Source organism: Pogoniulus pusillus, chromosome 30, assembly GCF_015220805.1.
Source record: "Pogoniulus pusillus isolate bPogPus1 chromosome 30, bPogPus1.pri, whole genome shotgun sequence".
NCBI lineage: Eukaryota > Metazoa > Chordata > Aves > Piciformes > Lybiidae > Pogoniulus > Pogoniulus pusillus.
The window spans coordinates 16,094,980-16,107,104 of record NC_087293.1 but is presented as its reverse complement, the minus strand read 5'-3'; the positions used below and the strand labels follow the sequence as shown (position 1 = coordinate 16,107,104).

The following is a 12,125-nucleotide window of genomic DNA, read 5'->3' as shown; positions in this document are numbered from 1 at the left end:
CGTAACGTGGGGAAGCTTTACGCTGGCACTTAAAGCTGGGGTGGCACGGTGCTGGGGTGGCACGGTGCTGGGGTGGCACGGTGCTGGGGTGGGGATCACTCAGCTCCTGCCACGCCACATGGCCGTGTCTGTGTCTTCCGTCGCAGGTGGGAGCCTCTCCAAGCAGGACTGGACCATCCAGTGGCCCACGGCGGAGCCGGGGAAGGAGAACAGCCCCGGGGGCCAGGCGGAGCCGGGGCCGTGGGGCAGGACGCACCTCTTGCAGAGCCCCAAAGTGCAGCCCAAGTGCGGGCAGAACCACTGCCACGCGGGCTCGCCCCACGGACCCCTGTACACCCACGTGGACAGGCTGACCGTGGAGGCGCACCCGGGGCTGTGCCCGCCCGTGGAGTCCGGGCACCGCTCGCTGCCGCCCTCGCCGCGGCAGCGCCACGCCGCGCACACCCCCCCGCGCACCCCCAACATCGTCACCACCATGACGCCGCCGGGGACGCCGCCGCTGCGGCGCAGGAACAAGCTCAAGCCCCCCGGGACCCCTCCGCCCTCCTCACGCAAACTCATCCACCTCATCCCCGGCTTCACCGCCCTGCACCGCAGCAAGTCCCACGAGTTCCAGCTGGGCCACCGCGTGGACGAGGCGCACACCCCCAAGTAAGTCCGTGGGCGCCTCCCCCCCCCCTCCCCCCCGGGGGCAGCCGGTGCGTGGGAGGGGGTTGGTGCTGAAGCTCATCCCAGCTGCCTTGGCAGAGTGCTTTGGTCTCTAAGTCACAGGGACATGGGATGCCAGGGGTTGGAAGGGACCCGAAGAGATCTCCTCCCTGGGCAGCTCATTCCACTCCCTGACCACTCTCTCCAGGGAAAAGTTCCTCCTACTGCCCAATCTAACCCTCCCCAGCCTCAGCTTGAGGCCATTCCCTCCTTGTCCTGTCTCCAGTTCCCTGTGAGCAGAGCCCAGCAGCAGCCTCTCCACAATGTCCCTGCAGGTAGCTGTAGGCAGCACTGAGGTCTGCCCTCAGCCTCCTCTTCTTCAGGCTAAAAATCTCCTCAGACTTCAGATCTCCACCAGGATCATTCTCCAGCCCCACCTCAGCAGCATCCCCTCTCATCTTGCTGCCTCTGCCCAGCCCAGGACCAGGCTGGCTGCTGCTTTGCCCAGCCTGGGGCACCCCCAGGCAGCTCCATGGTTCCCCCTTTCCTCCCAGGCATTCTTACAGCATTCCTCAGGCCCATCCCTGTGGTGTCCCTCACACAGGAAGCATCACTTCAGGAGGACAAATAAAGGACCCCAGGCTCACAGGATGCCAGGGGCTGGAAAGGACCCAAAGAGCTCACTGAGTCCAACCCCTGCCAGAGCAGGACCACAACAACCCAGCTCAGGGCACACAGCAACACATCCAGACAGGCCTGGGAAGGCTCCACACAAGGAGGCTCCACAACCTCTCTGGGCAGCCTGTGCCAGGGCTCTGGGACCCTGCCAGGCAAGAAGTTGCCCCTTGTGCTGAGCTGGGACCTCCTGTGCTGCAGCTTCCATCCACTGCTGCTTGTCCTAGCCCAGGGAGCAGTGAGCAGAGCCTGTCCCCCCCTCCTGACCCCCAGCCCTCAGATAGTTATAGACATTGCTTAGATCCCCTCTCAGTCTTCTCCACACTCAGCAGCCCCAGGGCCCTCAGCTTCCCCTCACCAGGCAGTGCTGCAGTGCCCTCATCATCCTCACAGCCCTTCCTTGGACTCTCTCCAGCAGATCCCTGTCCCTCTTCAACTGGGGAGCCCCAAACCCCCAAGTGTTTGGGCTCAGTGTCTCACTCTTTGAGCTTTGGTGTGCAAAAGCCCTTTGAGTTTCCAACAGGCAGCATGGAAAGTGCTGGGACCTCATCTTGAGTATTGGGCCCCCCCTTGGCTGCTGGGGTTCATTTTGGGCCCCTCACCCCAAGGAGGGTATTGAACAAGGATGGAGCAAGACCAGAGAATGGCAACAAAGCTGGGGAAGGGTCTGGAGAACCTGGGGGGAGCAGCTGAGGGAGCTGGGGATGTTCAGCCTGGAGAAGAGGAGGCTGGGGGCAGACCTCATTGCTCTCTACTAGTCTCTGAGAGGAGGCTGGAGCCAGGTTGGTCTCTTTTCCCAAGGAACTAGCAGGAGGACGAGAGGAAAGGGCCTGAAATTGCACCAGAGGGGGCTTAGGTTGGACATTAGAAGGAAACTTCTGCTGCTGGAAGGGTTCTCAGAGCCTGGCACAGGCTGCCCAGGGAGGGACTTGAATCCCCATCCTCGGAGAGGTGTCTCAGGGAGGCAGAGGTGTGGTGCTGAGGGCTGTGGTTCAGCAGCAGCCTCGGCAGAGCTGGAGGACGGTTGGACTGGATGGCTTCAAAGGGCTTTTCCAACCCCAGTGGTTCTGTGGTTCGAGGCTGCTCCCGTGGGATCACACTTTGGGAGCGTGGGGTGGGTGGGGAGCAGCGAGTGGCAGGGGTTTGCCGACCCCCTGGCTGCTGGGGCATGGCACGGGGGGGTGGGATTTGGCAGCTGCGGCGTGAGGATGCACATCCCAGCCGTAAGAGCTGCGTGGGGGTGGGGGTCTGACACTTCAGATACCTTCCAGGCTCTTCCCTGCGGCTGCTGGTGCCGGCAGGAGGCTGCTCAGGCTCTGGCCGTGCCCCTTCCTGCTGCTCTGCGGCTCGCAGGCCGGCAGAGGCTGCTGCTGTGCCGGGAGTGGGCTCCCAGCATCACCAGGCTGCCTCTCCACCTCCTCCAGCCTTCTGTGCCGGCCGTGCTCAGCAGCCCCTGCCGCTGCCTCCGTGTAGGGTGGCAGAGGAGACCTCCGTGGCTCAGAGAATGGCTTGAGTTAGAAGAGACCTTCAAGACCATCCGGTTCCAACCCCTTCCGTGGACAGGGACACCTCCCACCAGCCCAGGCTGCTCAGGGCCTCATCCAGCCTGGCCTTGAACACCTCCAGGGAGAGGACATCCACAGCCTCCCTGGGCAACCTGTGCCAGTGTCTCACCACCCTGGCTGCAAAGAATGTGTTCCTTCTCTCCAGTCTCAATCTGCTCTCCTCCAGCTTCAATCCATTGCCTCTTAATCCTATCATAGAGCCACAGGATCAGTCAGGGTTGGAAGGGACCACAAGGATCAGCTGGTGCCACCCCCCCTGCCATGGGCAGGGGCACCCTACCCTAGATCAGGTATCACTCCTGGCCCTTGTCAAGAGTCCCTCCCCAGCGTTCCTGTAGCTCCCCTAAAGTACTGGAAGGCTTCTCTAAGGTGTCCCTGGAGCCTTCTCTTCTCCAGGCTCAACAGCCCCTGCCTGCCCCTATAGCAGAGCTTCTCCAGCCCTCTGATCATCTTCATGCCCTCCTCTGGACCAGCAGCTCCAGGTCCTTCTTGTGCTGTGTTCCCAGAGCTGGAGGCAGAGCTGCAGGTGAGGTCTGAGCAGAGCAGAGCAGAGGGGCAGACTCCCCTCCCTGTGCTGCTGCCCCCCCTGCTCTGGCTGCAGCCAGCACACAGCTGCCTCTGGGCTGCCAGCGACCCGTGCTGGCTGCTGGGGAGTTTGGCACCACCTGGCACTCCTTTTTCCTTCCTCACCTTCCTTCAGTCCCTGTCTGACTGTACCCAGTTTGCATCCTTCTCGGTGCTGCTGGTTAGTGAATGAATGAAGAGGGAGCTGAGGTTACCGAGGCTGCACCGCGTCGGCATCCCGCTGGGGCTCATCCTGTGGGTGCGGAAGGATCCCGGATCCAAAAGCTGCTCCAAGAACAGGGGAGGTTAATTTTCTCTAATGGCACTTAATGGTTTTCCAGGAGGCAACCACTAAATCCTGCCTGCTAATCCCATTAGCGTTTGGGGATAGCAATTAGTGTGTTAAAGAGGCAGCTGCTGCCTCTGCCCCCTTCCTCTAGCGGAGAAGTTCCTTCACCTGGAGGTGCAGGCTGCTGCTTGGCCTGGCACAGGGAAGAAGGAACTTTCCAGGGCTCTGATCAGCTAATGTGGAGGAGGGGCTGATGCCCCCTCAGGCTGTGCTGGCACTCAGTGAGACCTGGCCAGGCTGGGGGGCTGGGTGGGGAGGAACCTCATGAACTTCAGCAAGGATAAGTGTAGGGTTCTGCACCTGGGGAGGAACAAACTCCTGCAGCAGGACAGGTTAGGAGGGACCTGCTGGGAAGCAGCTCCTCAGAGAAGGACCTGGGGGTGATGGTGGACAAGAAAGCAACTGGTCTCATGGGGTACCCTGAAACCAGTGTGGCCAGCAGGTGCAGAGAGCTTCTCCTGCCTCTCTGCTCCAGTGGGGGCACGTCTGGAGCCCTCCTCGGTCCAGTTCTGGACTCTCCAGTTCAAGAAGGACAGAGAACTGCTGGAGAGAGGCCAGGGGAGGCTGCAAGGCTGCTGAGGGGCCTGGAGCAGCTCTGGGAGGAGCAAAGGCTGAGAGCCCTGGGGCTGAGAGCCTGCAGAAGAGCAGCCCCAGAGGGCATCTGAGCAGTGCTCAGCAAGAAAGAAAGGAGCTGTGGGGGGGCAAGAGACTGGGGCCAGACTCTTGTCAGTGGTGCCCAAGGACAGGACAAGGAGCAGTGGGCACAAACTGGCAGCCAGGAGGTTCCTTATGAGCAGGAGAAAGTTGTTTGGTGCTGGAGGCCTGGAGCAGGCTGCCCAGAGAGGTTGTGGAGTCTCCTTTGGAGAGCTTCCAACCCCAGCTGGGCACTGTGCTGCTGTGCAAGCTGCTGTGAGTGCCCTGCTTGAACAGGGAGGTTGGGCTGGCTGATGCCCAGAGGTCTCCTGAATTTTGGGCAGGACAGATTGAGACTGGAGATCAAGAGAAATTCTTGGCAGTGAGGGTGGTGAGACACTGGCACAGGTTGCCCAGGGAGGCTGTGGCTGCCTTCTAGCTGGAGGTGTTCAAGGGCAGGCTGGGTGAGGCCTGGAGCAACCTGGGCTGGTGGGAGGTGTCCCTGCCCATGGCAGGGGGCTTGGAACTGGATGGTCTTGAAGGAACCTTCCAACCCAACTCATTCTGTGAATCTGAAGCAGGGGTTAAGTGTTTTGAGCTCAGAGCCTCAGCCCTTCCTGCAGGGAGCCTCCAGCTGTTGACCATAACTCTGGGGTACAGAACATTACTCCTGCAAAGGTTCCCCTGGCTTCCATAAATCCACAACCCATAAACATCTCATGAGTGGCCTTGAGGTGGAAAGAAAACATTCTGAGTGGTTGATAATCTAATGCTCATTTCCTACCTCCTGAACTCCATGGGCCATTGAAAGCCTCCATGGATAGTTAATGATTATTCACCATCGAGAAGTCAGGGAGAGGGGGGGAAAAATAACCACCCAAAAAATAACTAACTCAGCCCAGACTCTGGCTGGAAGGGCTTAAAAATACACTGATTGGAGAAGAAAAGTCAAGGCAGTCGAGAGCAAGCTCCAGAGCTTGCAGTAACCCTTGGAAGGCTGCCTGCCAAATGGTCCTCTGGGGCAAGAGCTGCCCTAGGAGGGGTCCTGCCCCAGAGTGGTGGTTGGGTGCTCATTCTTACACCCAGGAGAAAGAGGAGCTGAGCCCAAAGCCTCATCTGCTTCCCAGCTGTGGTTCCTTTGGCCCTGCTGGTGCCTGGCCACGGTCCTGACCTCCTTGGACATCACAGAGCAGCTGAGGAGGGAGGATCCCAGAGTGTGGAACTAAAGCTGCTTGGCCTGCAAGAGCTGAGTCCCAGAGGAGGTGTCAGCACTCCCCAGGGCTAAGGTGGAGCAGCTGCTGGAGAGGATGTGCAGCTCCATGGTGTGCCTGGGTCAGGTTTGGGCTGGGGGAAGGCTGCTCCAGCTCAAGGCAGCTTGATTTTGGATACATTTTCAGTGAGGTCTCCTTGTGCTGTGTGGTTGCAGTCACATTGGCAGCCTGGCTGCAGGGGGGTTGCTGTCCTGGTGGAAGGACAAAGCCTGGTGATGGTTGACTTCCTCCTCTTTAACCTCTCTGGGGTTGCACTTTGGTGCTTTCCAAGCCAGGATGAGGATTACCCTGGACAGATGAAGTCTGGTGATAGAGCACATACCCATTTCCTTCTTTTCCTCTTTCCTTCTTTTGGTCCCTGCTGTGAACCAGCTCTGACCTGGCACCACCTCTCTGGTGAATGTCTCTGCCCATGCCACACAGCAGCAGGGGATGTCCTGTGGCATCTGGCCAAGCCTAGAGTAGGATCCTACTTTGGGCATCTAGGGAGAGCTGGAGAGGCACTTCTTACAGAGGCATGGAGTGACAGGGCAAGGGATGGTGGTGTCAAACTGGGTGAAGCTGGGTGGAGATTGGACATCAGGAGGAAATTCTTCCCCACCAGGGTGATGAAGCCCTGGAACAGGCTGCCCAAGCAGTTGTGGAGGCTCCAAGCTTGGCAGTGTTCAAAGCCAGGCTGGACAGGACCTTGAGCAAACTGTTGTAGCAGGAGGTGTCCCTGCCCATGGCAGGGAGTTGGAACTGGATGATCTTTGAGGTCACTTCCAAGCCAAACCATTCTAAGAACCCATCTATGAGTCACAGACCTGCAGGAACTCAACCCCCAAAGTCTTCTCCACCATCCCCAGCACACCAAGCAGGCTGTTGTTGCCTTATCCCTCAGACTTAGTCACCTCCACTGGTCTGAAATGCTGCTGAGTGCCAGGTCGTTGCTTCTGCTGCTCTGGGAACCACAGAGTGATGCTGTCTCCTCTTGCACCAATCCCCACCAGGGCTGCTACCACCTGGCAGATCAATTATGTGACATTCTGCGTGGGCTGGGGCTGCTGGAGCGGCACTGAGGTGGCTCTTGTGCCTCCCTGACCTTTCCTGGGCACAGCAAGGCAGGTGGCATCATTGCCCAGCCAGAGAGAGGGGTTTGCAGAGCAGGAGGCTTCAGCAGGATGCTCCCAACGTGTGCACATCATCCACAGGCAGCATCTCGTGGGGGCTGGGAGCAATGAGGTCCTCCTGGGCCTGCAGCACAAAATTAAGCAGGTTGGAAAAGACCTCTGAGATTAAGTCCAGCCTAGCACCTAACCCTTCTAATCAGCTAACCCCTGGCACTAAGTGCCTCATGCAGCCTCCTCTTAAACACCTCCAGGCATGGGCACTGCACTGCCTCCCAGGGCAGCCCAACCCAATGCCAATCACTCTTGCTGGGAAGAACTTCTTCCTAACATCCAGCCTAGACCTCCCCTGGCACAGCTTGAGGCTGTCCTCTGGTTCTGTCCCTGGGTGCCTGGCAGCAGAGCCCAACCCCACCTGGCTACAGCCTCCCTTCAGTAGCTGCCCCCAGCACTGAGCTCTGCCTCCACTTCCCCTCCCCGAGCCGTTAATCCCTCTCTGAATTCCCACTCACACTTTCCAAGTGGCGAGAGGAAACTTCAACTTCTCCTTAAAGGACACGGTGCAAAGTTTTCTCCTCCAAGGCTGTGAGAGCTCCTGCTCCTCCTGCCGGAGCACCGCAGCGCTAATTAACATTAATGACTTACCTGGGGAGAGCTGCAGCCCGGAGCAGAGGGATAATTGCAGCAGAGAGCCAGCCCGTTACGGAGCCTACCCATCACTGTCAGCCCCTGCCGTGCAGCCCATACACTGAGCGAGCTGCAGGCAGCCCAGGACCCCTGCAAGACTCTCCAGCCCTGCCTCCACACCACCAAAGGCACCGAGAGGAAGCAGAAAGATCATCTGGAAGCACACAGAGGGAGATGCTGCCCACTTTTGCCCTCCAGAATTCCCTCCCTTCAGTGCTCTCCCTCCTCGCTGAAGAAGGAGGCTGAGGAGGGGCCTGGAGCAGAGCCCTGTGAGGAGAGGCTGAGGGAGCTGGGGGGGTGCAGCCTGCAGCAGAGGAGGCTCAGGGCAGAGCTCATTGCTGCCTGCAGCTGCCTGCAGGGAGGCTGTAGCCAGGTGGGGTTGGGCTCTGCTGCCAGGCAGCCAGCAGCAGAACAAGGGGACCCAGGCTCAAGTTGTGCCAGGGGAGGTCTAGGCTGGATGTTGTTAGGAAGTTGTTGGCAGAGAGTGATTGGCATTGGAATGGGCTGCCCAGGGAGGTGGTGGAGTGGCTGTGCCTGGAGGTGTTGAAGCCAAGCCTGGCTGGGGCACTTAGTGCCATGGTCTGGTTGGTTGGGCAGGGCTGGGTGCTAGGTTGGGCTGTTTGAGCTTGGAGCTCTCTGCCAGCCTGCTTGGTTCTGTGGTTCTGTGTTTCAAGCTCCCTTCAAAGAGTTTCCCAGCTCGATAATTTGCAGCTGTAATAAAAAGTTAGGCTTTGTGCTAGGAAAAGAGAATAATTGATCAGTGAGACCTGAACCTTGAAATTCAGCTGTCCTGGGAAGCAGGGATGGGCACTTGGATGAATATTTAATTGTGGAGGCTTTGATATGAAGAACCTGCTCCTGCTCTGGCTGGAGGAGGAGGGGTTGTTGCCTCTTACACTAACGAGAAGTGGAGCATCTGGTGGGTAGTTATCTGTTTAATATCAAGCTGCTACTGCCTAGAGCTCGTTCAGATCTGGCTGGATAAGGAAGAAACTTCTTCTGCTCAGGCAGGTTCAAATGCTCCACCTTCAGCTTGGGTGCCTTGAAGCCTGAAAACGCTCAAGCAGCTCCTTCCAGCCATGCTGCATGGAGAGAGGGATGCTTGGTGGCACCAGGCGTGGATGCTGCACCTTTATTCTCACACTTTAGTGTGCTCAGGGGGCCAAGAAGGTCAACAGCATCTTGGCCTGGATCAGCAGTAGTGAGGCCAGCAGGAGTAGGGCAGGGATTGTGCCCCTGGACTGCGCACTGGGGAGGCTGCACCTTGAGTATTTGGTTCAGATTTGGGCCCCACGCTCCAAGGACATTGAAGGTCCAGAGAAGGACAACAAAGGTGGGGAAGGGGCTGGAGAACAGGGCTGGGAAGGAGAAGCTGGAGGAATTGGGAGTGTTCAGCCTGGAGAAGAGGAGGCTGAGGGGAGACCCCGCTGCTCTCTACAGCTCTCTGAAAGGAGGATGGAGGCAGGTGGGGTTGGGCTCTGCTCCCAAGGAGCAAGTCACAGGACAAGAGGAAACGACCTCAAGTTGCCCCAGAGGAGGTTTAGGTCAGACATGAGGAGCAGTTTCTTCCCTGAAGGAGTTATCAAGTCCTGGCCCAGGGCAGTGGTGGAGTCCTCATGCCCAGAGGGGGTTTCAGAGCCCTGGAGAGGTGATGCTGAGTGTGGTTGTGCAGTGCCCTGGCAGCGCTGGGCTGACGCTTGGGCTCCACTCGGGGGTCTTCAAGAGCTCTTCCAACCAAAGCCATTCTGTGGCTCTACACAGCCCCCCTCATGCCCGTGCTTGGATTCCACCGTCTGCTGCTGAGCACCCACCTCTGCCAGCCCACCCTGCTCTGCCAGCCTCTGACTCAGGCAGGGGGTCGCAGCTGGGGGACAGCAAAGCTCCCCATATCCTTCCTGGCTACCCTTCTAGCCGGGGCCCCTCCGGCACCCCAGCACAGCCCCTGCCTTCCCTCCTGGAGCCGGGCAGAGCCTGGCTGGGGCTGAGAGGAGTCACAGCCTCTTTGTCCTGGCTGTCTCCTCCTGTTTCCCAGCACCTGCTGGACCCCGAACGCTTTCCCGCAGCCGCTGACGAGCGTTTGACTGATTGCGCAGGGCAGGCAGGACGGAGCCGCTCAGCCTGGATTGACACCCAAAGAGATTTGCATGAAGCGCTTCAAGCTGCCTGGGCTTGGGCTGCCTTTGTTCTTTCCCTCCCCCCCTCCGCTGCATTTGAAAGCCATCAGCAGGCATTTAGCAAAGGTTCTCCGTGAAATGATGGCCCTGAGGGTTGGCATTTGCTGGGGGTGTGCAGCCTGGAGAGGAGGAGGCTCAGGGCAGAGCTCATTGCTGTCTGCAGCTCCCTGAAGGGAGGCTGCAGCCCCTTAAGGCTGCCACCTCTGCTTCTCCATCAGCCTCCCTCTCCAATCACCAGGATGTTTTAGGGGGGAGTCTTTTCCGCCCTCTGCCCAGTCAAGCAGCCGAGAACTTGCCAGCTTCTGGCGAGGTCTGAGCTGGTGCTTAGTGGGGGGATTAGTGCAGCCAAGGCTCCCCCAGCAGCGGAGCCAGCCCAGCCTGCAGCCTGAGCTGGGCTCTGCTGCTGCCTCCTGCTCTGCCTGGGGCGTCCTTGCTGGAGGCTCCCAGCAGCAAGGTGCAGCCTGGCTGCTCCTCCCGGGGGCTGACTTCTGCTGCTCTCCTGGGGGTTATCTCTGTGCAGAAGGCAACGCAGCTGAGCCCCTTCCTTGTTTCTCACAAACGTGCTCCTGTGCACTTCTGCTGTCACAGGACCCCAGCCTGGTGGGGTTGGAAGGGACCTCTGGGCATCAGCCAGTCCAAGCCTCTGCTCAAGCAGGGCACCCACAGCAGCTTGCACAGCAGCACAGTGCCCAGCTGGGGTTGGAAGCTCTCCACAGAAGGAGACTCCACAACCTCTCTGGGCAGCCTGCCCCAGGCCTCCAGCACCCTCACACCAAACAACTTTCTCCTCCTGCTCATAAGGAACCTCCTGGCTGCCAGTTTGTGCCCACTGCCCCTTGTGCTGTCCTGGGCACCACTGACAAGAGTCTGGCCCCAGCCTCTTGCCCCCCACAGGACCTTTCTCTCTTGCTGAGCACTGCTCAGATGCCCTCTGGGGCTGCTCTTCTGCAGGCTCTCAGCCCCAGGGCTCTCAGCCTTTGCTCCTCCCAGAGCTGCTCCAGGCCCCTCAGCAGCCTTGCAGCCTCCCCTGGACTCTCTCCAGCATTTCTCTGTCCCTCTTGAACTGAGGAGCCCAGAACTGGACCCAGGACCCCAGATGTGGCCCCATTAGAGCAGAATATTTGTTCTTTGAGTGTCCCTCAAGTTCCTCAAGTGCACTACTCAACCATCCATGGTGCTGGGACACCAGAACCAGGGGCAAAACCAGAGGGACTCCAGCAAGAGGCCATCCATGTTCTCCACAACCCAGCTGCATGCTTGCCATAGCCCTGCAGCTCCTCCTGGGTGACCACATCCTGGCCTGGTGCTTCTCTCCTGCAAGCTGCCAGCTCAGCCTCTATGAGGAGGAGCTTGGGGGAGCACCAAGACCTGGGGCACACCCAGGGAGGTGAAGGTGCAGGTTTGCAGACCTGACTCCCAGCACCCAAAGGACACCTTGAGGGGCCCCTAGCATCTGGGACACTGCTGTTGGGATGGGTAAGGATGCTCCCACTCCTCTCTAGGTTTAGAACCCTGCTGCTCCTCCTTTAGGGCAGGGACAGAGGCCCTGGTGGGGCCAAGCCTTGCTGGCTTGTGGTGTTGGTGTGTGTTTATTAATTTGCCTTTTTGTTTTGGGTGGTGGATGAGCAATAAATAGGGAGAGAGAGAGAGAGGGAAAAAATCTCTCTCTGTCCAAAATCACTCATCCTTCCTCATAATGAGAGCTGTCACCAGGCCCTGCTTGGCGAGGAAATGATGCTCCTGGTAGATATTTGGTCTGGAACTGGTTTATGGGTGGAAAAAAAATTGAGATTAGAGGTTAATCACCACCAGGCAGGGAGTGCTCTGGGCTGGGGGCCGAGGCTGAGCTCGTGGGGAGCTGGGGACATGCCCACGGGGAGCTGGGACTGTGCCCATAGGGAGCTGGGGCTATGCCCATGAGGACAGGCCATGACTGTGGGTAGCTGGGACCATACCCATGGGGAGCTGGGACAATGCCCATGGGGAGCTGGGACAATGCCCATGGGGAGCTGGGACCATACCCATGGGGAGCTGGGATCATGCCCATGGGGAGCTGGGACCATACCCATGGGGAGCTGGGATCATGCCCATGGGGAGCTGGGATCATGCCCATGGGGAGATGGGACCATGCCCATGGGGAGATGGGACCATGCCCATGGGGAGCTGGGATCATGCCCATGGGGAGCCAGGAACCTGTCTGCCCCAGGGAAGCTGCCCCAGGAGCTTTGATGGAGACCTCCTGCTTGAGCTGAGCTCAAGAGGCAACAGCAGAGGGGTTGGACCAGCTCTGGAACCTTCTTCTCACCTCAGTGCCTTGCAGAGCTGCTTTAAGGAGTGCAGGTTTAGGGGCAGCTTGGATCTCCTGGCTGGGGCAGAGCATGGCAAGCAGCAGCCATGGGGCTGGGGGTGCATCAGGCCTTAAGGAGCTTCAGGAGAGGGTTGTGCTGGTG

At 59.1% G+C, this 12,125-nt stretch overlaps 1 protein-coding gene across 4 annotated transcripts in view; it reads left to right on the top strand.

The window, feature by feature from the left end:
* Positions 1–12,125, top strand: part of KSR2 (kinase suppressor of ras 2) — a 91,235-nt gene that overhangs the window by 15,896 nt on the left and 63,214 nt on the right. For all 4 annotated transcript variants that reach the window (XM_064168358.1, XM_064168357.1, XM_064168360.1 and 1 more), the window contains one exon: positions 147–651. In XM_064168358.1, the coding sequence (XP_064024428.1) occupies positions 147–651 (505 nt within the window). The remainder of the gene's footprint in view (positions 1–146; positions 652–12,125) is intronic.